General features: G+C 49.3%; 1 protein-coding gene and 23 non-coding genes across 24 annotated transcripts; all 24 read left to right on the top strand.

Moving 5' to 3' along the window:
* The first annotated feature begins 18 nt into the window (after positions 1-18).
* Positions 19-6,269, top strand: LOC126413287 (uncharacterized). The gene is made up of 5 exons (XM_050083188.1): positions 19-198; positions 1,615-1,722; positions 3,139-3,261; positions 4,678-4,788; positions 6,129-6,269. The coding sequence occupies exons 1-5, from the start codon at positions 19-21 to the stop codon at positions 6,267-6,269; spliced, it is 663 nt and encodes a 220-aa protein (XP_049939145.1).
* On the top strand, positions 475-547 carry Trnar-ucg (transfer RNA arginine (anticodon UCG)). Its single transcript has one exon. It is a non-coding gene; the product is annotated as a tRNA-Arg (tRNA).
* Trnak-cuu (transfer RNA lysine (anticodon CUU)) lies at positions 987-1,059 on the top strand. Its single transcript has one exon. It is a non-coding gene; the product is annotated as a tRNA-Lys (tRNA).
* Positions 1,381-1,452, top strand: Trnat-agu (transfer RNA threonine (anticodon AGU)). The gene has a single exon. It is a non-coding gene; the product is annotated as a tRNA-Thr (tRNA).
* Trnar-ucg (transfer RNA arginine (anticodon UCG)) lies at positions 1,999-2,071 on the top strand. The gene has a single exon. It is a non-coding gene; the product is annotated as a tRNA-Arg (tRNA).
* On the top strand, positions 2,511-2,583 carry Trnak-cuu (transfer RNA lysine (anticodon CUU)). Its single transcript has one exon. It is a non-coding gene; the product is annotated as a tRNA-Lys (tRNA).
* On the top strand, positions 2,905-2,976 carry Trnat-agu (transfer RNA threonine (anticodon AGU)). The gene has a single exon. It is a non-coding gene; the product is annotated as a tRNA-Thr (tRNA).
* Trnar-ucg (transfer RNA arginine (anticodon UCG)) lies at positions 3,538-3,610 on the top strand. Its single transcript has one exon. It is a non-coding gene; the product is annotated as a tRNA-Arg (tRNA).
* On the top strand, positions 4,050-4,122 carry Trnak-cuu (transfer RNA lysine (anticodon CUU)). The gene has a single exon. It is a non-coding gene; the product is annotated as a tRNA-Lys (tRNA).
* Positions 4,444-4,515, top strand: Trnan-auu (transfer RNA asparagine (anticodon AUU)). The gene has a single exon. It is a non-coding gene; the product is annotated as a tRNA-Asn (tRNA).
* Positions 5,065-5,137, top strand: Trnar-ucg (transfer RNA arginine (anticodon UCG)). The gene has a single exon. It is a non-coding gene; the product is annotated as a tRNA-Arg (tRNA).
* Trnak-cuu (transfer RNA lysine (anticodon CUU)) lies at positions 5,501-5,573 on the top strand. The gene has a single exon. It is a non-coding gene; the product is annotated as a tRNA-Lys (tRNA).
* On the top strand, positions 5,896-5,967 carry Trnat-agu (transfer RNA threonine (anticodon AGU)). Its single transcript has one exon. It is a non-coding gene; the product is annotated as a tRNA-Thr (tRNA).
* Positions 6,270-7,033: 764 nt separating the features above from the next.
* On the top strand, positions 7,034-7,106 carry Trnak-uuu (transfer RNA lysine (anticodon UUU)). Its single transcript has one exon. It is a non-coding gene; the product is annotated as a tRNA-Lys (tRNA).
* A 509-nt stretch (positions 7,107-7,615) lies between these two features.
* On the top strand, positions 7,616-7,699 carry Trnal-uaa (transfer RNA leucine (anticodon UAA)). Its single transcript has one exon. It is a non-coding gene; the product is annotated as a tRNA-Leu (tRNA).
* A 1,788-nt stretch (positions 7,700-9,487) lies between these two features.
* On the top strand, positions 9,488-9,571 carry Trnal-uaa (transfer RNA leucine (anticodon UAA)). Its single transcript has one exon. It is a non-coding gene; the product is annotated as a tRNA-Leu (tRNA).
* A 1,786-nt stretch (positions 9,572-11,357) lies between these two features.
* Trnal-uaa (transfer RNA leucine (anticodon UAA)) lies at positions 11,358-11,441 on the top strand. The gene has a single exon. It is a non-coding gene; the product is annotated as a tRNA-Leu (tRNA).
* Positions 11,442-13,227: 1,786 nt separating this feature from the next.
* On the top strand, positions 13,228-13,311 carry Trnal-uaa (transfer RNA leucine (anticodon UAA)). The gene has a single exon. It is a non-coding gene; the product is annotated as a tRNA-Leu (tRNA).
* A 1,786-nt stretch (positions 13,312-15,097) lies between these two features.
* Positions 15,098-15,181, top strand: Trnal-uaa (transfer RNA leucine (anticodon UAA)). The gene has a single exon. It is a non-coding gene; the product is annotated as a tRNA-Leu (tRNA).
* A 1,786-nt stretch (positions 15,182-16,967) lies between these two features.
* Positions 16,968-17,051, top strand: Trnal-uaa (transfer RNA leucine (anticodon UAA)). Its single transcript has one exon. It is a non-coding gene; the product is annotated as a tRNA-Leu (tRNA).
* A 1,786-nt stretch (positions 17,052-18,837) lies between these two features.
* Positions 18,838-18,921, top strand: Trnal-uaa (transfer RNA leucine (anticodon UAA)). The gene has a single exon. It is a non-coding gene; the product is annotated as a tRNA-Leu (tRNA).
* A 1,786-nt stretch (positions 18,922-20,707) lies between these two features.
* Trnal-uaa (transfer RNA leucine (anticodon UAA)) lies at positions 20,708-20,791 on the top strand. The gene has a single exon. It is a non-coding gene; the product is annotated as a tRNA-Leu (tRNA).
* A 1,786-nt stretch (positions 20,792-22,577) lies between these two features.
* Positions 22,578-22,661, top strand: Trnal-uaa (transfer RNA leucine (anticodon UAA)). Its single transcript has one exon. It is a non-coding gene; the product is annotated as a tRNA-Leu (tRNA).
* Positions 22,662-24,447: 1,786 nt separating this feature from the next.
* Trnal-uaa (transfer RNA leucine (anticodon UAA)) lies at positions 24,448-24,531 on the top strand. Its single transcript has one exon. It is a non-coding gene; the product is annotated as a tRNA-Leu (tRNA).
* Positions 24,532-25,183: the final 652 nt, after the last annotated feature.

Raw genomic sequence — 25,183 nt, 5'->3', positions numbered from 1 at the left:
TAAGAAATGCTCTCGCAAATGAAAAGTGCGAATGGTGCTATTAAAGTAGGCACCAGAAACTGCTGCTTTTGGCAGTCTCTGGAGAATGCCGACGTGAAATACTTAGTTCTTGTGAAGTATTTTCTACCCCTGGTAGAGACCCTCGCGGTTGTCGTCGTCGTCGTCGTCGTCGTCGTCGTCGGCGCCGCCGCCGCCTTGGTAATAGCGGCAACTCGCCTTTGTATGACATAGGGTGAGGTACCTTCTGCAACCGACTGAGATGGCAGTAAGCGATTGAAGCTGATTTGCAACCTCTTGTTTGATCAGCGTCATAAGGGCTTGAATGTAACTTGCGATGGGACACAGCAAGAAGTAGCATCGCATTTTTAGTACTGAAATTGGAGATGGAGAATTGCGTCAAAGATGGGAAATTCATTCCGGCAAGCGTACAAATGGCGAAAATGAGGTGTGTGTGGGGAAGCACATTGCGCCAGTGACCGTGTGGCCTAATGGATAAGGCGTCGGACTTCGGATCCGAAGATTGCAGGTTCGAATCCTGTCACAGTCGACTTTTTCCAGTTCTGCAAAAGATGCATGCTGTTTTACTGTGTTGTTTGAGTACTACAAAACTAGTTGAAAGTTGCTGCTGTCCGCTTCCTGGCTGCAAACCGGCATCTACCTGAAGCACAAGCAAGACAAGGGGGTTCTGTAGCGAAATTTTCGGCACTGTGCCAATCAGGAGAGTTTTTGTTGGAACTACTGCGTCTGATTCAGGACCCAAGAGCTACGCCACAGGCGTCTGCGCACAGTCGAGCATGTGTGTTGAATAACGGTGCTGATAGCCACGTATCATTTCAAGTAGATTTGATTCCTTTCGGACACAATTTTTCATTGAATAGGATTGTAGCTCATTTGTGGCAGCAGGAAATAAGCTGTAGTGAAAAGGACCTTCCATAGATGGTCGCAGGTCCCATAAGTATTATATGGCTCGTAATGCGTTGTGTGGAGCCCGGCTAGCTCAGTCGGTAGAGCATGAGACTCTTAATCTCAGGGTCGTGGGTTCGAGCCCCACGCTGGGCGGCGCAAAATTTTGTGTCTACGCGGATGCAACCTGCGCCCCTCTCGTGAGCTTTGCGTAATGAACGTAACGGGTTACGACGATGCCTAGCTTCGTATGAATATCAGAGGAATGGTTTTTGAAGCTGAAAGTAACTCTGAAATGAAATAAATGTGTTGTTTTGGAATTTTAGGTGTACATCGATATCGTGTGAGATGTGTAGGAAAGCAGCAGCTGTGCTAACTAAATACAAATAATGGTCGCTAATGCGGTGCGTTTCCAGCTGAAGGGCTCCGATTCACTAGTCCATAAGAATAAAGTACCCGAAATGTGCACCAGGCGACGCCTCCTTAGCTCAGTGGCAGAGCGCTGGTCTAGTAAACCAGACGTCGTGAGTTCGATCCTCACAGGAGGCAAACGAATTTTGTAACAGCCCCTTCTACCGTAGCCCTTTCGAAAAAAAGCGGTCAAGAATAAAAAAAATTATGAATGGGTGCGGTATTTAAGAAATGCTCTCGCAAATGAAAAGTGCGAATGGTGCTATTAAAGTAGGCACCAGAAACTGCTGCTTTTGGCAGTCTCTGGAGAATGCCGACGTGAAATACTTAGTTCTTGTGAAGTATTTTCTACCCCTGGTAGAGACCCTCGCGGTTGTCGTCGTCGTCGTCGTCGTCGCCGGCGCCTTGGTAATAGCGGCAACTCGCCTTTGTATGACATAGGGTGAGGTACCTTCTGCAACCGACTGAGATGGCAGTAAGCGATTGAAGCTGATTTGCAACCTCTTGTTTGATCAGCGTCATAAGGGCTTGAATGTAACTTGCGATGGGACACAGCAAGAAGTAGCATCGCATTTTTAGTACTGAAATTGGAGATGGAGAATTGCGTCAAAGATGGGAAATTCATTCCGGCAAGCGTACAAATGGCGAAAATGAGGTGTGTGTGGGGAAGCACATTGCGCCAGTGACCGTGTGGCCTAATGGATAAGGCGTCGGACTTCGGATCCGAAGATTGCAGGTTCGAATCCTGTCACAGTCGACTTTTTCCAGTTCTGCAAAAGATGCATGCTGTTTTACTGTGTTGTTTGAGTACTACAAAACTAGTTGAAAGTTGCTGCTGTCCGCTTCCTGGCTGCAAACCGGCATCTACCTGAAGCACAAGCAAGACAAGGGGGTTCTGTAGCGAAATTTTCGGCACTGTGCCAATCAGGAGAGTTTTTGTTGGAACTACTGCGTCTGATTCAGGACCCAAGAGCTACGCCACAGGCGTCTGCGCACAGTCGAGCATGTGTGTTGAATAACGGTGCTGATAGCCACGTATCATTTCAAGTAGATTTGATTCCTTTCGGACACAATTTTTCATTGAATAGGATTGTATCTCATTTGTGGCAGCAGGAAATAAGCTGTAGTGAAAAGGACCTTCCATAGATGGTCGCAGGTCCCATAAGTATTGTATGGCTCGTAATGCGTTGTGTGGAGCCCGGCTAGCTCAGTCGGTAGAGCATGAGACTCTTAATCTCAGGGTCGTGGGTTCGAGCCCCACGCTGGGCGGCGCAAAATTTTGTGTCTACGCGGATGCAACCTGCGCCCCTCTCGTGAGCTTTGCGTAATGAACGTAACGGGTTACGACGATGCCTAGCTTCGTATGAATATCAGAGGAATGGTTTTTGAAGCTGAAAGTAACTCTGAAATGAAATAAATGTGTTGTTTTGGAATTTTAGGTGTACATCGATATCGTGTGAGATGTGTAGGAAAGCAGCAGCTGTGCTAACTAAATACAAATAATGGTCGCTAATGCGGTGCGTTTCCAGCTGAAGGGCTCCGATTCACTAGTCCATAAGAATAAAGTACCCGAAATGTGCACCAGGCGACGCCTCCTTAGCTCAGTGGCAGAGCGCTGGTCTAGTAAACCAGACGTCGTGAGTTCGATCCTCACAGGAGGCAAACGAATTTTGTAACAGCCCCTTCTACCGTAGCCCTTTCGAAAAAAAGCGGTCAAGAATAAAAAAAATTATGAATGGGTGCGGTATTTAAGAAATGCTCTCGCAAATGAAAAGTGCGAATGGTGCTATTAAAGTAGGCACCAGAAACTGCTGCTTTTGGCAGTCTCTGGAGAATGCCGACGTGAAATACTTAGTTCTTGTGAAGTATTTTCTACCCCTGGTAGAGACCCTCGCGGTTGTCGTCGTCGTCGTCGTCGTCGTCGTCGTCGTCGTCGTCGGCGCCCTGGTAATAGCGGCAACTCGCCTTTGTATGACATAGGGTGAGGTACCTTCTGCAACCGACTGAGATGGCAGTAAGCGATTGAAGCTGATTTGCAACCTCTTGTTTGATCAGCGTCATAAGGGCTTGAATGTAACTTGCGATGGGACACAGCAAGAAGTAGCATCGCATTTTTAGTACTGAAATTGGAGATGGAGAATTGCGTCAAAGATGGGAAATTCATTCCGGCAAGCGTACAAATGGCGAAAATGAGGTGTGTGTGGGGAAGCACATTGCGCCAGTGACCGTGTGGCCTAATGGATAAGGCGTCGGACTTCGGATCCGAAGATTGCAGGTTCGAATCCTGTCACAGTCGACTTTTTCCAGTTCTGCAAAAGATGCATGCTGTTTTACTGTGTTGTTTGAGTACTACAAAACTAGTTGAAAGTTGCTGCTGTCCGCTTCCTGGCTGCAAACCGGCATCTACCTGAAGCACAAGCAAGACAAGGGGGTTCTGTAGCGAAATTTTCGGCACTGTGCCAATCAGGAGAGTTTTTGTTGGAACTACTGCGTCTGATTCAGGACCCAAGAGCTACGCCACAGGCGTCTGCGCACAGTCGAGCATGTGTGTTGAATAACGGTGCTGATAGCCACGTATCATTTCAAGTAGATTTGATTCCTTTCGGACACAATTTTTCATTGAATAGGATTGTAGCTCATTTGTGGCAGCAGGAAATAAGCTGTAGTGAAAAGGACCTTCCATAGATGGTCGCAGGTCCCATAAGTATTGTATGGCTCGTAATGCGTTGTGTGGAGCCCGGCTAGCTCAGTCGGTAGAGCATGAGACTCTTAATCTCAGGGTCGTGGGTTCGAGCCCCACGCTGGGCGGCGCAAAATTTTGTGTCTACGCGGATGCAACCTGCGCCCCTCTCGTGAGCTTTGCGTAATGAACGTAACGGGTTACGACGATGCCTAGCTTCGTATGAATATCAGAGGAATGGTTTTTGAAGCTGAAAGTAACTCTGAAATGAAATAAATGTGTTGTTTTGGAATTTTAGGTGTACATCGATATCGTGTGAGATGTGTAGGAAAGCAGCAGCTGTGCTAACTAAATACAAATAATGGTCGCTAATGCGGTGCGTTTCCAGCTGAAGGGCTCCGATTCACTAGTCCATAAGAATAAAGTACCCGAAACGTGCACCAGGCGACGCCTCCTTAGCTCAGTGGCAGAGCGCTGGTCTATTAAACCAGACGTCGTGAGTTCGATCCTCACAGGAGGCAAACGAATTTTGTAACAGCCCCTTCTACCGTAGCCCTTTCGAAAAAAAGCGGTCAAGAATAAAAAAAATTATGAATGGGTGCGGTATTTAAGAAATGCTCTCGCAAATGAAAAGTGCGAATGGTGCTATTAAAGTAGGCACCAGAAACTGCTGCTTTTGGCAGTCTCTGGAGAATGCCGACGTGAAATACTTAGTTCTTGTGAAGTATTTTCTACCCCTGGTAGAGACCCTCGCGGTTGTCGTCGTCGTCGTCGTCGGCGCCGCCGCCGCCTTGGTAATAGCGGCAACTCGCCTTTGTATGACATAGGGTGAGGTACCTTCTGCAACCGACTGAGATGGCAGTAAGCGATTGAAGCTGATTTGCAACCTCTTGTTTGATCAGCGTCATAAGGGCTTGAATGTAACTTGCGATGGGACACAGCAAGAAGTAGCATCGCATTTTTAGTACTGAAATTGGAGATGGAGAATTGCGTCAAAGATGGGAAATTCATTCCGGCAAGCGTACAAATGGCGAAAATGAGGTGTGTGTGGGGAAGCACATTGCGCCAGTGACCGTGTGGCCTAATGGATAAGGCGTCGCACTTCGGATCCGAAGATTGCAGGTTCGAATCCTGTCACGGTCGACTTTTTCCAGTTCTGCAAAAGATGCATGCTGTTTCACTGTGTTGTTTGAGTACTACAAAACCAGTTGAAAGTTGCTGCTGTCCGCTTCCTGGCTGCAAACCGGCGTCAACCTGAAGCACAAGCAAGACAAGGGGGTTCTGTAGCGAAATTTTCGGCACAGTGCCGATCAGGAGAGTTTTTGTTGGAACTACTGCGTCTGATTCAGGACCCAAGAGCTACGCCACAGGCATCTGTTACAATTGTTCATTGAATAGGATTGTAGCTCATTTGTGGCAGCAGGAAATAAGCTGTAGTGAAAAGGACCTTCCATAGATGGTCGCAGGTCCCATAAGTACTGTATGGCTCGTAACACGTTGCGTGGGGCCCGGCTAGCTCAGTCGGTAGAGCATGAGACTCTTAATCTCAGGGTCGTGGGTTCGAGCCACACGCTGGGCAGGCGCAAAATTTTGTGTCTACGCGGATGCAACCTGCGCCCCTCTCGTGAGCCTTGCGTAATGAACGTAACGGATTAAGACGATGCCTAGCTTCGTATGAATATCAGAGGAATGGTTTTTGAAGCTGAAAGTAACTCTGAAATGAAATAAATGTGTTGTTTTGGAATTGTAGGTGTACATCGATATCGTGTGAGATGTGTAGCAAAGCAGCAGCTGTGCTAACTAAATACAAATAATGGTCGCTAATGCGGTGCGTTTCCAGCTGAAGGGCTCCGATTCACTAGTCCATAAGAATAAAGTACCCGAAAAGTGCGCTAGGCGGCGCCTCCTTAGCTCAGTGGCAGAGCGCTGGTCTAGTAAACCAGAGGTCGTGTGTTCGATCCTCACAGGAGGCAAATGAATTTTGTAACAGCCCCTTCTACCTTAGCCCTTTCGAAAAAAGCGGTCAAGAATAAAAAAAATTATGCATGCGTGCGGTATTTAAGAAATGCTCTCGCAAATGAATAGTGCGAATGCTGCTATTAAAGTAGGCACCAGAAACTGCTGCTTTTGGCAGTCTCTGGAGAATGCCGACGTGAAATACTTAGTACTTGTGATCTATTTTCTATCCCTGGTAGAGACCCTCGCGGTTGTCGTCGTCGTCGTCGTCGTCGTCGGCGCCGCCGCCGCTTTGGTAATAGCGGCAAGTAGCCATTGAATGACATAGAGTGAGGTACACTCTGCAACCGACTGAGATGGCAGTAAGCGATTGAAGCTGATTTGCAACCTCTTGTTGCATCAGCGTCATAAGGGCTTGAATGTAACTTGCGATGGGACACAGCAAGAAGTAGCTTCGCATTTTTAGAACTGAAATTGGAGATGGAGAATTGCGTCAAAGATGGGAAATTCATTCCGGCAAGCGTACAAATGGCGAAAATGAGGTGTGTGTGGGGAAGCACATTGCGCCAGTGACCGCGTGGCCTAATGGATAAGGTGTCGCACTACGGATCCGAAGATTGCAGGTTCGAATCCTGTCACGGTCGACTTTTTCCAGTTCTGCAAAAGATGCATGCTGTTTCACTGTGTTGTTTGAGTACTACAAAACCAGTTGAAAGTTGCTGCTGTCCGCTTCCTGGCTGCAAACCGGCGTCAACCTGAAGCACAAGCAAGACAAGGGGGTTCTGTAGCGAAATTTTCGGCACAGTGCCGATCAGGAGAGTTTTTGTTGGAACTACTGCGTCTGATTCAGGACCCAAGAGCTACGCCACAGGCATCTGCGCACAGTCGAGCATGTGTGTTGAAGAACGGTGCTGATAGACACGTATCATTTCAAGTAGATTTGAATCCTTTCGGAGACAATTGTTCATTGAATAGGATTGTAGCTCATTTGTGGCAGCAGGAAATAAGCTGTAGTGAAAAGGACCTTCCATAGATGGTCGCAGGTCCCGTAAGTACTGTATGGCTCGTAAAACGTTGTGTGGGGCACGTCTATCTCAGTCGGTAGAGCATGAGACTTTTAATCTCAGTGTCGTGGGTTCGAGCCCCACGGTGGGCGGGCGCAAAATTTTGTGTCTACGCGTTTGCAACCTGCGCCACTCTCGTGAGCCTTGCGTAAAGATCGTAGCGGAATAAGACGATGCCTAGCTTCGTATGAATATCAGAGGAATGGTTTTTGAAGCAGAAAGTAACTCTTAAACGTTATAAATGTGTTGGAATTTGTGAGATGTGTATCCCGGCTAGCTCAGTGCGTGGCTGTTGCTAGGAAACGGTCTTATTCGCTGTTCGTTAATATCTAGTTTTCTTTGCATCAATGTGAAAATGTTCCTATTACTAAATACAGTTTTGCTAGTTACAGTTCAAACTGGAAGCGACGGAAGAAAGCGGTCCAACGCGCCACATTGGTTCCCGAAAGCGAGGGTGCGTTTAGTACGCCACATCTGACATTGCGTCTTACATATTATTAAACTGACATAATTCCATTCTACCGAAAAAACAAAGAGATTTCGGAGTGAGGTTCCTGAGATCTTGCTAGAGATGGAAGTCACTGGAGCGCTTGTCTCGCACGACAGATTGGCCGAGCGGTCTAAGGCGCCAGATTTAAGCTCTGGTTCCCGCAAGGGAGCGTGGGTTCGAACCCCACATCTGACAAAGCATTTTAAACATTCTGAAACTAACATACTCCTTTGATCTTACAGAACAAGTAAATTATGCAGGAACACGCCATGCAGATTTTACTAGAGACGACAGTGACAGCCCGAGCGGTCGACAAGAAATAGCGGAACATACTTTTCCTGCGTCGAGGTTTAGCTCTTCTCACGGACGTTTCCGTTGTTGTTGTGCTGTGGCTCTGGGTTCCAAGCGACAGCGAGAAAACCTCAACAGCAACGCATACGTGTTTAAATGAATCTTAAGGCCTTAATAAAGATAGATGAAACGGTGGTTCAGGTGCTGGAGTTCTGAAGCGGCCGTATTGCGTGGGCAGTATGCTCACTAAGTTAATGTGTCATGCTAACAACGGGAAGGCTATGGGTTACATCCCACCAAGGGATATTCCATATTGCTTCCCTAAAAGGCAGCGCGAGAGACTGCCAGGCAAATCCCAAGTGATCTGTACAAGGACTGAGATGTCCGCACGTCTGGAAACGTTCTCGCCGACTTGTGTGCCACGCTGACGACGCGGGTTCTCGTCCGATCACCGAAGTTAAGCAGCGTTTTTGCGTGCTTAGTACACGGCTCAGTGGCTAACTAGGAAGTCTGCGTGCTGTTGGAATCTTTTATTTTGCCTTTTCCCTTAGTTTTCGGTGTTGCTGCGCGGTAATGATACGGTCCAGCACGCTGACCCCTCTCTTGCCTCTCGGGACGCAAATTCGCGAACCTGCGGCCACAGTCAAATGAAAGGGTCCGTTGTGCGTTTGTCGAGTTGGTCTCTCCCAGTCGTTTCTAGCGCCCTTCCTCTACATATACGACCATTTGCAAGCGTCAGCTTTCGCGTCAGCCGAGCAAAGTCGAGACAAGTCGACACATGGGGACACACGATGCTGTGAATCGCAATCCGCACTAGCCTACGCGGAGCGGGACGAGGGGCGAAGGAAAACCATTCGTAACACGACAGTTCGGAAATTCGACGATCGCGAGCGTTGGAAACACTCTCCTGGGTAAAGAAGACAACTTCCGTGCGGTGTCCGGGTTTCGAACCCGGATCAGCTACTTGGGAAGCAACCATGCTGACCGACACAGCACCACCGCCTTCTGCTACGCGCTGCTTGCGCCGTGATGTGTCGCCTTCCCTCCTGGCGCCAGAGGCCGAAGGCAATCTCGCTGTAGGCGCTCAACGCCGAGTGGAAGGCGAGCACATGTGAACCCGTTTTCCTGGTGCTGCTAGGGCCATATACTGAAACTGAGCGCAGAACTAACTTTTACTGAAGAATCTGCCCTTTAATGCACATCAGGGCGAACACGAAATTTCTAATATGAAGTACTCACTGACGATCCAAAGACGTTTCAGTATGTACGCGTCGGTACCACCGGGGCAGTGCCTAAGTATTGTAAAGTGAAGGTCGACAGTTTGAGCCTCACGGGAAGTATTTCATTGGCTTCCCACGAGTGCGTGATGCACAGCGTGGCTGTTGCTAGGAAACGGCCTTATTTGCCGTTGGCCAATATCTAGTTTTCTTTGCATCAATGTGAAAATGTTCCTATTACTAAATACAGTTTTGCTAGTTACAGTTCAAACTAGAAACGACGGAAGAAAGCGGTCCAACGCGCCACATTGCTTCCCGAAAGGGAGGGTGCATTTTCTACGCCATGTCTGACATTGCGTCTTAAATTTTCTAAAACTGACATAATTCCATCCTACCGAAAAAAGAAACAGATTTCGCAGTGAGGTTCTTTGAGATATTGCTAGAGATGGAAGTCTCTGGAGCTCTTGCCTCGCACGTCAGATTGGCCGAGCGGTCTAAGGCGCCAGATTTAAGCTCTGGTTCCCGCAAGGGAGCGTGGGTTCGAACCCCACATCTGACAAAGCATTTTAAACATTCTGAAACTAACATACTCCCTTGATCTTACAGAACAAGTAAATTATGCAGGAACACGCCGCAGATTTTACTAGAGACGACAGTGACAGCCCGAGCGGTCGAAAAGAAATAGCGGAACATACTTTTCCTGCGTCGAGGTTTAGCTCTTCTCACGGACGTTTCCGTTGTTGTTGTGCTGTGGCTCTGGGTTCCAAGCGACAGCGAGAAAACCTCAACAGCAACGCATACGTGTTTAAATGAATCTTAAGGCCTTAATAAAGATAGATGAAACGGTGGTTCAGGTGCTGGAGTTCTGAAGCGGCCGTATTGCGTGGGCAGTATGCTCACTAAGTTAATGTGTCATGCTAACAACGGGAAGGCTATGGGTTACATCCCACCAAGGGATATTCCATATTGCTTCCCTAAAAGGCAGCGCGAGAGACTGCCAGGCAAATCCCAAGTGATCTGTACAAGGACTGAGATGTCCGCACGTCTGGAAACGTTCTCGCCGACTTGTGTGCCACGCTGACGACGCGGGTTCTCGTCCGATCACCGAAGTTAAGCAGCGTTTTTGCGTGCTTAGTACACGGCTCAGTGGCTAACTAGGAAGTCTGCGTGCTGTTGGAATCTTTTATTTTGCCTTTTCCCTTAGTTTTCGGTGTTGCTGCGCGGTAATGATACGGTCCAGCACGCTGACCCCTCTCTTGCCTCTCGGGACGCAAATTCGCGAACCTGCGGCCACAGTCAAATGAAAGGGTCCGTTGTGCGTTTGTCGAGTTGGTCTCTCCCAGTCGTTTCTAGCGCCCTTCCTCTACATATACGACCATTTGCAAGCGTCAGCTTTCGCGTCAGCCGAGCAAAGTCGAGACAAGTCGACACATGGGGACACACGATGCTGTGAATCGCAATCCGCACTAGCCTACGCGGAGCGGGACGAGGGGCGAAGGAAAACCATTCGTAACACGACAGTTCGGAAATTCGACGATCGCGAGCGTTGGAAACACTCTCCTGGGTAAAGAAGACAACTTCCGTGCGGTGTCCGGGTTTCGAACCCGGATCAGCTACTTGGGAAGCAACCATGCTGACCGACACAGCACCACCGCCTTCTGCTACGCGCTGCTTGCGCCGTGATGTGTCGCCTTCCCTCCTGGCGCCAGAGGCCGAAGGCAATCTCGCTGTAGGCGCTCAACGCCGAGTGGAAGGCGAGCACATGTGAACCCGTTTTCCTGGTGCTGCTAGGGCCATATACTGAAACTGAGCGCAGAACTAACTTTTACTGAAGAATCTGCCCTTTAATGCACATCAGGGCGAACACGAAATTTCTAATATGAAGTACTCACTGACGATCCAAAGACGTTTCAGTATGTACGCGTCGGTACCACCGGGGCAGTGCCTAATTATTGTAAAGTGAAGGTCGACAGTTTGAGCCTCACGGGAAGTATTTCATTGGCTTCCCACGAGTGCGTGATGCACAGCGTGGCTGTTGCTAGGAAACGGCCTTATTTGCCGTTGGCCAATATCTAGTTTTCTTTGCATCAATGTGAAAATGTTCCTATTACTAAATACAGTTTTGCTAGTTACAGTTCAAACTAGAAACGACGGAAGAAAGCGGTCCAACGCGCCACATTGCTTCCCGAAAGGGAGGGTGCATTTTCTACGCCATGTCTGACATTGCGTCTTAAATTTTCTAAAACTGACATAATTCCATCCTACCGAAAAAAGAAACAGATTTCGCAGTGAGGTTCTTTGAGATATTGCTAGAGATGGAAGTCTCTGGAGCTCTTGCCTCGCACGTCAGATTGGCCGAGCGGTCTAAGGCGCCAGATTTAAGCTCTGGTTCCCGCAAGGGAGCGTGGGTTCGAACCCCACATCTGACAAAGCATTTTAAACATTCTGAAACTAACATACTCCCTTGATCTTACAGAACAAGTAAATTATGCAGGAACACGCCGCAGATTTTACTAGAGACGACAGTGACAGCCCGAGCGGTCGAAAAGAAATAGCGGAACATACTTTTCCTGCGTCGAGGTTTAGCTCTTCTCACGGACGTTTCCGTTGTTGTTGTGCTGTGGCTCTGGGTTCCAAGCGACAGCGAGAAAACCTCAACAGCAACGCATACGTGTTTAAATGAATCTTAAGGCCTTAATAAAGATAGATGAAACGGTGGTTCAGGTGCTGGAGTTCTGAAGCGGCCGTATTGCGTGGGCAGTATGCTCACTAAGTTAATGTGTCATGCTAACAACGGGAAGGCTATGGGTTACATCCCACCAAGGGATATTCCATATTGCTTCCCTAAAAGGCAGCGCGAGAGACTGCCAGGCAAATCCCAAGTGATCTGTACAAGGACTGAGATGTCCGCACGTCTGGAAACGTTCTCGCCGACTTGTGTGCCACGCTGACGACGCGGGTTCTCGTCCGATCACCGAAGTTAAGCAGCGTTTTTGCGTGCTTAGTACACGGCTCAGTGGCTAACTAGGAAGTCTGCGTGCTGTTGGAATCTTTTATTTTGCCTTTTCCCTTAGTTTTCGGTGTTGCTGCGCGGTAATGATACGGTCCAGCACGCTGACCCCTCTCTTGCCTCTCGGGACGCAAATTCGCGAACCTGCGGCCACAGTCAAATGAAAGGGTCCGTTGTGCGTTTGTCGAGTTGGTCTCTCCCAGTCGTTTCTAGCGCCCTTCCTCTACATATACGACCATTTGCAAGCGTCAGCTTTCGCGTCAGCCGAGCAAAGTCGAGACAAGTCGACACATGGGGACACACGATGCTGTGAATCGCAATCCGCACTAGCCTACGCGGAGCGGGACGAGGGGCGAAGGAAAACCATTCGTAACACGACAGTTCGGAAATTCGACGATCGCGAGCGTTGGAAACACTCTCCTGGGTAAAGAAGACAACTTCCGTGCGGTGTCCGGGTTTCGAACCCGGATCAGCTACTTGGGAAGCAACCATGCTGACCGACACAGCACCACCGCCTTCTGCTACGCGCTGCTTGCGCCGTGATGTGTCGCCTTCCCTCCTGGCGCCAGAGGCCGAAGGCAATCTCGCTGTAGGCGCTCAACGCCGAGTGGAAGGCGAGCACATGTGAACCCGTTTTCCTGGTGCTGCTAGGGCCATATACTGAAACTGAGCGCAGAACTAACTTTTACTGAAGAATCTGCCCTTTAATGCACATCAGGGCGAACACGAAATTTCTAATATGAAGTACTCACTGACGATCCAAAGACGTTTCAGTATGTACGCGTCGGTACCACCGGGGCAGTGCCTAAGTATTGTAAAGTGAAGGTCGACAGTTTGAGCCTCACGGGAAGTATTTCATTGGCTTCCCACGAGTGCGTGATGCACAGCGTGGCTGTTGCTAGGAAACGGCCTTATTTGCCGTTGGCCAATATCTAGTTTTCTTTGCATCAATGTGAAAATGTTCCTATTACTAAATACAGTTTTGCTAGTTACAGTTCAAACTAGAAACGACGGAAGAAAGCGGTCCAACGCGCCACATTGCTTCCCGAAAGGGAGGGTGCATTTTCTACGCCATGTCTGACATTGCGTCTTAAATTTTCTAAAACTGACATAATTCCATCCTACCGAAAAAAGAAACAGATTTCGCAGTGAGGTTCTTTGAGATATTGCTAGAGATGGAAGTCTCTGGAGCTCTTGCCTCGCACGTCAGATTGGCCGAGCGGTCTAAGGCGCCAGATTTAAGCTCTGGTTCCCGCAAGGGAGCGTGGGTTCGAACCCCACATCTGACAAAGCATTTTAAACATTCTGAAACTAACATACTCCCTTGATCTTACAGAACAAGTAAATTATGCAGGAACACGCCGCAGATTTTACTAGAGACGACAGTGACAGCCCGAGCGGTCGAAAAGAAATAGCGGAACATACTTTTCCTGCGTCGAGGTTTAGCTCTTCTCACGGACGTTTCCGTTGTTGTTGTGCTGTGGCTCTGGGTTCCAAGCGACAGCGAGAAAACCTCAACAGCAACGCATACGTGTTTAAATGAATCTTAAGGCCTTAATAAAGATAGATGAAACGGTGGTTCAGGTGCTGGAGTTCTGAAGCGGCCGTATTGCGTGGGCAGTATGCTCACTAAGTTAATGTGTCATGCTAACAACGGGAAGGCTATGGGTTACATCCCACCAAGGGATATTCCATATTGCTTCCCTAAAAGGCAGCGCGAGAGACTGCCAGGCAAATCCCAAGTGATCTGTACAAGGACTGAGATGTCCGCACGTCTGGAAACGTTCTCGCCGACTTGTGTGCCACGCTGACGACGCGGGTTCTCGTCCGATCACCGAAGTTAAGCAGCGTTTTTGCGTGCTTAGTACACGGCTCAGTGGCTAACTAGGAAGTCTGCGTGCTGTTGGAATCTTTTATTTTGCCTTTTCCCTTAGTTTTCGGTGTTGCTGCGCGGTAATGATACGGTCCAGCACGCTGACCCCTCTCTTGCCTCTCGGGACGCAAATTCGCGAACCTGCGGCCACAGTCAAATGAAAGGGTCCGTTGTGCGTTTGTCGAGTTGGTCTCTCCCAGTCGTTTCTAGCGCCCTTCCTCTACATATACGACCATTTGCAAGCGTCAGCTTTCGCGTCAGCCGAGCAAAGTCGAGACAAGTCGACACATGGGGACACACGATGCTGTGAATCGCAATCCGCACTAGCCTACGCGGAGCGGGACGAGGGGCGAAGGAAAACCATTCGTAACACGACAGTTCGGAAATTCGACGATCGCGAGCGTTGGAAACACTCTCCTGGGTAAAGAAGACAACTTCCGTGCGGTGTCCGGGTTTCGAACCCGGATCAGCTACTTGGGAAGCAACCATGCTGACCGACACAGCACCACCGCCTTCTGCTACGCGCTGCTTGCGCCGTGATGTGTCGCCTTCCCTCCTGGCGCCAGAGGCCGAAGGCAATCTCGCTGTAGGCGCTCAACGCCGAGTGGAAGGCGAGCACATGTGAACCCGTTTTCCTGGTGCTGCTAGGGCCATATACTGAAACTGAGCGCAGAACTAACTTTTACTGAAGAATCTGCCCTTTAATGCACATCAGGGCGAACACGAAATTTCTAATATGAAGTACTCACTGACGATCCAAAGACGTTTCAGTATGTACGCGTCGGTACCACCGGGGCAGTGCCTAATTATTGTAAAGTGAAGGTCGACAGTTTGAGCCTCACGGGAAGTATTTCATTGGCTTCCCACGAGTGCGTGATGCACAGCGTGGCTGTTGCTAGGAAACGGCCTTATTTGCCGTTGGCCAATATCTAGTTTTCTTTGCATCAATGTGAAAATGTTCCTATTACTAAATACAGTTTTGCTAGTTACAGTTCAAACTAGAAACGACGGAAGAAAGCGGTCCAACGCGCCACATTGCTTCCCGAAAGGGAGGGTGCATTTTCTACGCCATGTCTGACATTGCGTCTTAAATTTTCTAAAACTGACATAATTCCATCCTACCGAAAAAAGAAACAGATTTCGCAGTGAGGTTCTTTGAGATATTGCTAGAGATGGAAGTCTCTGGAGCTCTTGCCTCGCACGTCAGATTGGCCGAGCGGTCTAAGGCGCCAGATTTAAGCTCTGGTTCCCGCAAGGGAGCGTGGGTTCGAACCCCACATCTGACAAAGCATTTTAAACATTCTGAAACTAACATACTCCCTTGATCTTACAGAACAAGTAAATTATGCAGGAACACGCCGCAGATTTTACTAGAGACGACAGTGACAGCCCGAGCGGTCGAAAAGAAATAGCGGAACATACTTTTCCTGCGTCGAGGTTTAGCTCTTCTCACGGACGTTTCCGTTGTTGTTGTGCTGTGGCTCTGGGTTCCAAGCGACAGCGAGAAAACCTCAACAGCAACGCATACGTGTTTAAATGAATCTTAAGGCCTTAATAAAGATAGATGAAACGGTGGTTCAGGTGCTGGAGTTCTGAAGCGGCCGTATTGCGTGGGCAGTATGCTCACTAAGTTAATGTGTCATGCTAACAACGGGAAGGCTATGGGTTACATCCCACCAAGGGATATTCCATATTGCTTCCCTAAAAGGCAGCGCGAGAGACTGCCAGGCAAATCCCAAGTGATCTGTACAAGGACTGAGATGTCCGCACGTCTGGAAACGTTCTCGCCGACTTGTGTGCCACGCTGACGACGCGGGTTCTCGTCCGATCACCGAAGTTAAGCAGCGTTTTTGCGTGCTTAGTACACGGCTCAGTGGCTAACTAGGAAGTCTGCGTGCTGTTGGAATCTTTTATTTTGCCTTTTCCCTTAGTTTTCGGTGTTGCTGCGCGGTAATGATACGGTCCAGCACGCTGACCCCTCTCTTGCCTCTCGGGACGCAAATTCGCGAACCTGCGGCCACAGTCAAATGAAAGGGTCCGTTGTGCGTTTGTCGAGTTGGTCTCTCCCAGTCGTTTCTAGCGCCCTTCCTCTACATATACGACCATTTGCAAGCGTCAGCTTTCGCGTCAGCCGAGCAAAGTCGAGACAAGTCGACACATGGGGACACACGATGCTGTGAATCGCAATCCGCACTAGCCTACGCGGAGCGGGACGAGGGGCGAAGGAAAACCATTCGTAACACGACAGTTCGGAAATTCGACGATCGCGAGCGTTGGAAACACTCTCCTGGGTAAAGAAGACAACTTCCGTGCGGTGTCCGGGTTTCGAACCCGGATCAGCTACTTGGGAAGCAACCATGCTGACCGACACAGCACCACCGCCTTCTGCTACGCGCTGCTTGCGCCGTGATGTGTCGCCTTCCCTCCTGGCGCCAGAGGCCGAAGGCAATCTCGCTGTAGGCGCTCAACGCCGAGTGGAAGGCGAGCACATGTGAACCCGTTTTCCTGGTGCTGCTAGGGCCATATACTGAAACTGAGCGCAGAACTAACTTTTACTGAAGAATCTGCCCTTTAATGCACATCAGGGCGAACACGAAATTTCTAATATGAAGTACTCACTGACGATCCAAAGACGTTTCAGTATGTACGCGTCGGTACCACCGGGGCAGTGCCTAATTATTGTAAAGTGAAGGTCGACAGTTTGAGCCTCACGGGAAGTATTTCATTGGCTTCCCACGAGTGCGTGATGCACAGCGTGGCTGTTGCTAGGAAACGGCCTTATTTGCCGTTGGCCAATATCTAGTTTTCTTTGCATCAATGTGAAAATGTTCCTATTACTAAATACAGTTTTGCTAGTTACAGTTCAAACTAGAAACGACGGAAGAAAGCGGTCCAACGCGCCACATTGCTTCCCGAAAGGGAGGGTGCATTTTCTACGCCATGTCTGACATTGCGTCTTAAATTTTCTAAAACTGACATAATTCCATCCTACCGAAAAAAGAAACAGATTTCGCAGTGAGGTTCTTTGAGATATTGCTAGAGATGGAAGTCTCTGGAGCTCTTGCCTCGCACGTCAGATTGGCCGAGCGGTCTAAGGCGCCAGATTTAAGCTCTGGTTCCCGCAAGGGAGCGTGGGTTCGAACCCCACATCTGACAAAGCATTTTAAACATTCTGAAACTAACATACTCCCTTGATCTTACAGAACAAGTAAATTATGCAGGAACACGCCGCAGATTTTACTAGAGACGACAGTGACAGCCCGAGCGGTCGAAAAGAAATAGCGGAACATACTTTTCCTGCGTCGAGGTTTAGCTCTTCTCACGGACGTTTCCGTTGTTGTTGTGCTGTGGCTCTGGGTTCCAAGCGACAGCGAGAAAACCTCAACAGCAACGCATACGTGTTTAAATGAATCTTAAGGCCTTAATAAAGATAGATGAAACGGTGGTTCAGGTGCTGGAGTTCTGAAGCGGCCGTATTGCGTGGGCAGTATGCTCACTAAGTTAATGTGTCATGCTAACAACGGGAAGGCTATGGGTTACATCCCACCAAGGGATATTCCATATTGCTTCCCTAAAAGGCAGCGCGAGAGACTGCCAGGCAAATCCCAAGTGATCTGTACAAGGACTGAGATGTCCGCACGTCTGGAAACGTTCTCGCCGACTTGTGTGCCACGCTGACGACGCGGGTTCTCGTCCGATCACCGAAGTTAAGCAGCGTTTTTGCGTGCTTAGTACACGGCTCAGTGGCTAACTAGGAAGTCTGCGTGCTGTTGGAATCTTTTATTTTGCCTTTTCCCTTAGTTTTCGGTGTTGCTGCGCGGTAATGATACGGTCCAGCACGCTGACCCCTCTCTTGCCTCTCGGGACGCAAATTCGCGAACCTGCGGCCACAGTCAAATGAAAGGGTCCGTTGTGCGTTTGTCGAGTTGGTCTCTCCCAGTCGTTTCTAGCGCCCTTCCTCTACATATACGACCATTTGCAAGCGTCAGCTTTCGCGTCAGCCGAGCAAAGTCGAGACAAGTCGACACATGGGGACACACGATGCTGTGAATCGCAATCCGCACTAGCCTACGCGGAGCGGGACGAGGGGCGAAGGAAAACCATTCGTAACACGACAGTTCGGAAATTCGACGATCGCGAGCGTTGGAAACACTCTCCTGGGTAAAGAAGACAACTTCCGTGCGGTGTCCGGGTTTCGAACCCGGATCAGCTACTTGGGAAGCAACCATGCTGACCGACACAGCACCACCGCCTTCTGCTACGCGCTGCTTGCGCCGTGATGTGTCGCCTTCCCTCCTGGCGCCAGAGGCCGAAGGCAATCTCGCTGTAGGCGCTCAACGCCGAGTGGAAGGCGAGCACATGTGAACCCGTTTTCCTGGTGCTGCTAGGGCCATATACTGAAACTGAGCGCAGAACTAACTTTTACTGAAGAATCTGCCCTTTAATGCACATCAGGGCGAACACGAAATTTCTAATATGAAGTACTCACTGACGATCCAAAGACGTTTCAGTATGTACGCGTCGGTACCACCGGGGCAGTGCCTAATTATTGTAAAGTGAAGGTCGACAGTTTGAGCCTCACGGGAAGTATTTCATTGGCTTCCCACGAGTGCGTGATGCACAGCGTGGCTGTTGCTAGGAAACGGCCTTATTTGCCGTTGGCCAATATCTAGTTTTCTTTGCATCAATGTGAAAATGTTCCTATTACTAAATACAGTTTTGCTAGTTACAGTTCAAACTAGAAACGACGGAAGAAAGCGGTCCAACGCGCCACATTGCTTCCCGAAAGGGAGGGTGCATTTTCTACGCCATGTCTGACATTGCGTCTTAAATTTTCTAAAACTGACATAATTCCATCCTACCGAAAAAAGAAACAGATTTCGCAGTGAGGTTCTTTGAGATATTGCTAGAGATGGAAGTCTCTGGAGCTCTTGCCTCGCACGTCAGATTGGCCGAGCGGTCTAAGGCGCCAGATTTAAGCTCTGGTTCCCGCAAGGGAGCGTGGGTTCGAACCCCACATCTGACAAAGCATTTTAAACATTCTGAAACTAACATACTCCCTTGATCTTACAGAACAAGTAAATTATGCAGGAACACGCCGCAGATTTTACTAGAGACGACAGTGACAGCCCGAGCGGTCGAAAAGAAATAGCGGAACATACTTTTCCTGCGTCGAGGTTTAGCTCTTCTCACGGACGTTTCCGTTGTTGTTGTGCTGTGGCTCTGGGTTCCAAGCGACAGCGAGAAAACCTCAACAGCAACGCATACGTGTTTAAATGAATCTTAAGGCCTTAATAAAGATAGATGAAACGGTGGTTCAGGTGCTGGAGTTCTGAAGCGGCCGTATTGCGTGGGCAGTATGCTCACTAAGTTAATGTGTCATGCTAACAACGGGAAGGCTATGGGTTACATCCCACCAAGGGATATTCCATATTGCTTCCCTAAAAGGCAGCGCGAGAGACTGCCAGGCAAATCCCAAGTGATCTGTACAAGGACTGAGATGTCCGCACGTCTGGAAACGTTCTCGCCGACTTGTGTGCCACGCTGACGACGCGGGTTCTCGTCCGATCACCGAAGTTAAGCAGCGTTTTTGCGTGCTTAGTACACGGCTCAGTGGCTAACTAGGAAGTCTGCGTGCTGTTGGAATCTTTTATTTTGCCTTTTCCCTTAGTTTTCGGTGTTGCTGCGCGGTAATGATACGGTCCAGCACGCTGACCCCTCTCTTGCCTCTCGGGACGCAAATTCGCGAACCTGCGGCCACAGTCAAATGAAAGGGTCCGTTGTGCGTTTGTCGAGTTGGTCTCTCCCAGTCGTTTCTAGCGCCCTTCCTCTACATATACGACCATTTGCAAGCGTCAGCTTTCGCGTCAGCCGAGCAAAGTCGAGACAAGTCGACACATGGGGACACACGATGCTGTGAATCGCAATCCGCACTAGCCTACGCGGAGCGGGACGAGGGGCGAAGGAAAACCATTCGTAACACGACAGTTCGGAAATTCGACGATCGCGAGCGTTGGAAACACTCTCCTGGGTAAAGAAGACAACTTCCGTGCGGTGTCCGGGTTTCGAACCCGGATCAGCTACTTGGGAAGCAACCATGCTGACCGACACAGCACCACCGCCTTCTGCTACGCGCTGCTTGCGCCGTGATGTGTCGCCTTCCCTCCTGGCGCCAGAGGCCGAAGGCAATCTCGCTGTAGGCGCTCAACGCCGAGTGGAAGGCGAGCACATGTGAACCCGTTTTCCTGGTGCTGCTAGGGCCATATACTGAAACTGAGCGCAGAACTAACTTTTACTGAAGAATCTGCCCTTTAATGCACATCAGGGCGAACACGAAATTTCTAATATGAAGTACTCACTGACGATCCAAAGACGTTTCAGTATGTACGCGTCGGTACCACCGGGGCAGTGCCTAATTATTGTAAAGTGAAGGTCGACAGTTTGAGCCTCACGGGAAGTATTTCATTGGCTTCCCACGAGTGCGTGATGCACAGCGTGGCTGTTGCTAGGAAACGGCCTTATTTGCCGTTGGCCAATATCTAGTTTTCTTTGCATCAATGTGAAAATGTTCCTATTACTAAATACAGTTTTGCTAGTTACAGTTCAAACTAGAAACGACGGAAGAAAGCGGTCCAACGCGCCACATTGCTTCCCGAAAGGGAGGGTGCATTTTCTACGCCATGTCTGACATTGCGTCTTAAATTTTCTAAAACTGACATAATTCCATCCTACCGAAAAAAGAAACAGATTTCGCAGTGAGGTTCTTTGAGATATTGCTAGAGATGGAAGTCTCTGGAGCTCTTGCCTCGCACGTCAGATTGGCCGAGCGGTCTAAGGCGCCAGATTTAAGCTCTGGTTCCCGCAAGGGAGCGTGGGTTCGAACCCCACATCTGACAAAGCATTTTAAACATTCTGAAACTAACATACTCCCTTGATCTTACAGAACAAGTAAATTATGCAGGAACACGCCGCAGATTTTACTAGAGACGACAGTGACAGCCCGAGCGGTCGAAAAGAAATAGCGGAACATACTTTTCCTGCGTCGAGGTTTAGCTCTTCTCACGGACGTTTCCGTTGTTGTTGTGCTGTGGCTCTGGGTTCCAAGCGACAGCGAGAAAACCTCAACAGCAACGCATACGTGTTTAAATGAATCTTAAGGCCTTAATAAAGATAGATGAAACGGTGGTTCAGGTGCTGGAGTTCTGAAGCGGCCGTATTGCGTGGGCAGTATGCTCACTAAGTTAATGTGTCATGCTAACAACGGGAAGGCTATGGGTTACATCCCACCAAGGGATATTCCATATTGCTTCCCTAAAAGGCAGCGCGAGAGACTGCCAGGCAAATCCCAAGTGATCTGTACAAGGACTGAGATGTCCGCACGTCTGGAAACGTTCTCGCCGACTTGTGTGCCACGCTGACGACGCGGGTTCTCGTCCGATCACCGAAGTTAAGCAGCGTTTTTGCGTGCTTAGTACACGGCTCAGTGGCTAACTAGGAAGTCTGCGTGCTGTTGGAATCTTTTATTTTGCCTTTTCCCTTAGTTTTCGGTGTTGCTGCGCGGTAATGATACGGTCCAGCACGCTGACCCCTCTCTTGCCTCTCGGGACGCAAATTCGCGAACCTGCGGCCACAGTCAAATGAAAGGGTCCGTTGTGCGTTTGTCGAGTTGGTCTCTCCCAGTCGTTTCTAGCGCCCTTCCTCTACATATACGACCATTTGCAAGCGTCAGCTTTCGCGTCAGCCGAGCAAAGTCGAGACAAGTCGACACATGGGGACACACGATGCTGTGAATCGCAATCCGCACTAGCCTACGCGGAGCGGGACGAGGGGCGAAGGAAAACCATTCGTAACACGACAGTTCGGAAATTCGACGATCGCGAGCGTTGGAAACACTCTCCTGGGTAAAGAAGACAACTTCCGTGCGGTGTCCGGGTTTCGAACCCGGATCAGCTACTTGGGAAGCAACCATGCTGACCGACACAGCACCACCGCCTTCTGCTACGCGCTGCTTGCGCCGTGATGTGTCGCCTTCCCTCCTGGCGCCAGAGGCCGAAGGCAATCTCGCTGTAGGCGCTCAACGCCGAGTGGAAGGCGAGCACATGTGAACCCGTTTTCCTGGTGCTGCTAGGGCCATATACTGAAACTGAGCGCAGAACTAACTTTTACTGAAGAATCTGCCCTTTAATGCACATCAGGGCGAACACGAAATTTCTAATATGAAGTACTCACTGACGATCCAAAGACGTTTCAGTATGTACGCGTCGGTACCACCGGGGCAGTGCCTAATTATTGTAAAGTGAAGGTCGACAGTTTGAGCCTCACGGGAAGTATTTCATTGGCTTCCCACGAGTGCGTGATGCACAGCGTGGCTGTTGCTAGGAAACGGCCTTATTTGCCGTTGGCCAATATCTAGTTTTCTTTGCATCAATGTGAAAATGTTCCTATTACTAAATACAGTTTTGCTAGTTACAGTTCAAACTAGAAACGACGGAAGAAAGCGGTCCAACGCGCCACATTGCTTCCCGAAAGGGAGGGTGCATTTTCTACGCCATGTCTGACATTGCGTCTTAAATTTTCTAAAACTGACATAATTCCATCCTACCGAAAAAAGAAACAGATTTCGCAGTGAGGTTCTTTGAGATATTGCTAGAGATGGAAGTCTCTGGAGCTCTTGCCTCGCACGTCAGATTGGCCGAGCGGTCTAAGGCGCCAGATTTAAGCTCTGGTTCCCGCAAGGGAGCGTGGGTTCGAACCCCACATCTGACAAAGCATTTTAAACATTCTGAAACTAACATACTCCCTTGATCTTACAGAACAAGTAAATTATGCAGGAACACGCCGCAGATTTTACTAGAGACGACAGTGACAGCCCGAGCGGTCGAAAAGAAATAGCGGAACATACTTTTCCTGCGTCGAGGTTTAGCTCTTCTCACGGACGTTTCCGTTGTTGTTGTGCTGTGGCTCTGGGTTCCAAGCGACAGCGAGAAAACCTCAACAGCAACGCATACGTGTTTAAATGAATCTTAAGGCCTTAATAAAGATAGATGAAACGGTGGTTCAGGTGCTGGAGTTCTGAAGCGGCCGTATTGCGTGGGCAGTATGCTCACTAAGTTAATGTGTCATGCTAACAACGGGAAGGCTATGGGTTACATCCCACCAAGGGATATTCCATATTGCTTCCCTAAAAGGCAGCGCGAGAGACTGCCAGGCAAATCCCAAGTGATCTGTACAAGGACTGAGATGTCCGCACGTCTGGAAACGTTCTCGCCGACTTGTGTGCCACGCTGACGACGCGGGTTCTCGTCCGATCACCGAAGTTAAGCAGCGTTTTTGCGTGCTTAGTACACGGCTCAGTGGCTAACTAGGAAGTCTGCGTGCTGTTGGAATCTTTTATTTTGCCTTTTCCCTTAGTTTTCGGTGTTGCTGCGCGGTAATGATACGGTCCAGCACGCTGACCCCTCTCTTGCCTCTCGGGACGCAAATTCGCGAACCTGCGGCCACAGTCAAATGAAAGGGTCCGTTGTGCGTTTGTCGAGTTGGTCTCTCCCAGTCGTTTCTAGCGCCCTTCCTCTACATATACGACCATTTGCAAGCGTCAGCTTTCGCGTCAGCCGAGCAAAGTCGAGACAAGTCGACACATGGGGACACACGATGCTGTGAATCGCAATCCGCACTAGCCTACGCGGAGCGGGACGAGGGGCGAAGGAAAACCATTCGTAACACGACAGTTCGGAAATTCGACGATCGCGAGCGTTGGAAACACTCTCCTGGGTAAAGAAGACAACTTCCGTGCGGTGTCCGGGTTTCGAACCCGGATCAGCTACTTGGGAAGCAACCATGCTGACCGACACAGCACCACCGCCTTCTGCTACGCGCTGCTTGCGCCGTGATGTGTCGCCTTCCCTCCTGGCGCCAGAGGCCGAAGGCAATCTCGCTGTAGGCGCTCAACGCCGAGTGGAAGGCGAGCACATGTGAACCCGTTTTCCTGGTGCTGCTAGGGCCATATACTGAAACTGAGCGCAGAACTAACTTTTACTGAAGAATCTGCCCTTTAATGCACATCAGGGCGAACACGAAATTTCTAATATGAAGTACTCACTGACGATCCAAAGACGTTTCAGTATGTACGCGTCGGTACCACCGGGGCAGTGCCTAATTATTGTAAAGTGAAGGTCGACAGTTTGAGCCTCACGGGAAGTATTTCATTGGCTTCCCACGAGTGCGTGATGCACAGCGTGGCTGTTGCTAGGAAACGGCCTTATTTGCCGTTGGCCAATATCTAGTTTTCTTTGCATCAATGTGAAAATGTTCCTATTACTAAATACAGTTTTGCTAGTTACAGTTCAAACTAGAAACGACGGAAGAAAGCGGTCCAACGCGCCACATTGCTTCCCGAAAGGGAGGGTGCATTTTCTACGCCATGTCTGACATTGCGTCTTAAATTTTCTAAAACTGACATAATTCCATCCTACCGAAAAAAGAAACAGATTTCGCAGTGAGGTTCTTTGAGATATTGCTAGAGATGGAAGTCTCTGGAGCTCTTGCCTCGCACGTCAGATTGGCCGAGCGGTCTAAGGCGCCAGATTTAAGCTCTGGTTCCCGCAAGGGAGCGTGGGTTCGAACCCCACATCTGACAAAGCATTTTAAACATTCTGAAACTAACATACTCCCTTGATCTTACAGAACAAGTAAATTATGCAGGAACACGCCGCAGATTTTACTAGAGACGACAGTGACAGCCCGAGCGGTCGAAAAGAAATAGCGGAACATACTTTTCCTGCGTCGAGGTTTAGCTCTTCTCACGGACGTTTCCGTTGTTGTTGTGCTGTGGCTCTGGGTTCCAAGCGACAGCGAGAAAACCTCAACAGCAACGCATACGTGTTTAAATGAATCTTAAGGCCTTAATAAAGATAGATGAAACGGTGGTTCAGGTGCTGGAGTTCTGAAGCGGCCGTATTGCGTGGGCAGTATGCTCACTAAGTTAATGTGTCATGCTAACAACGGGAAGGCTATGGGTTACATCCCACCAAGGGATATTCCATATTGCTTCCCTAAAAGGCAGCGCGAGAGACTGCCAGGCAAATCCCAAGTGATCTGTACAAGGACTGAGATGTCCGCACGTCTGGAAACGTTCTCGCCGACTTGTGTGCCACGCTGACGACGCGGGTTCTCGTCCGATCACCGAAGTTAAGCAGCGTTTTTGCGTGCTTAGTACACGGCTCAGTGGCTAACTAGGAAGTCTGCGTGCTGTTGGAATCTTTTATTTTGCCTTTTCCCTTAGTTTTCGG

This window comes from Schistocerca serialis, chromosome 7, assembly GCF_023864345.2.
Source record: "Schistocerca serialis cubense isolate TAMUIC-IGC-003099 chromosome 7, iqSchSeri2.2, whole genome shotgun sequence".
Taxonomy (NCBI): domain Eukaryota; kingdom Metazoa; phylum Arthropoda; class Insecta; order Orthoptera; family Acrididae; genus Schistocerca; species Schistocerca serialis.
This window is presented reverse-complemented; position numbering and strand designations above follow the sequence as displayed.

Excerpts from the sequence above, each read along its gene's own strand:
- LOC126413287 (XM_050083188.1), top strand. The coding sequence starts at position 19 with ATGAAAAGTGCGAATGGTGCTATTAAAGTAGGCACCAGAAACTGCTGC. Across the intron at positions 199-1,614 it reads TCGGCGCCGCCGCCGCCTTG|TCTCTGGAGAATGCCGACGT; the intron begins GTAATAGCGGCA and ends TGCTTTTGGCAG. Across the intron at positions 4,789-6,128 it reads TCGGCGCCGCCGCCGCCTTG|TCTCTGGAGAATGCCGACGT; the intron begins GTAATAGCGGCA and ends TGCTTTTGGCAG.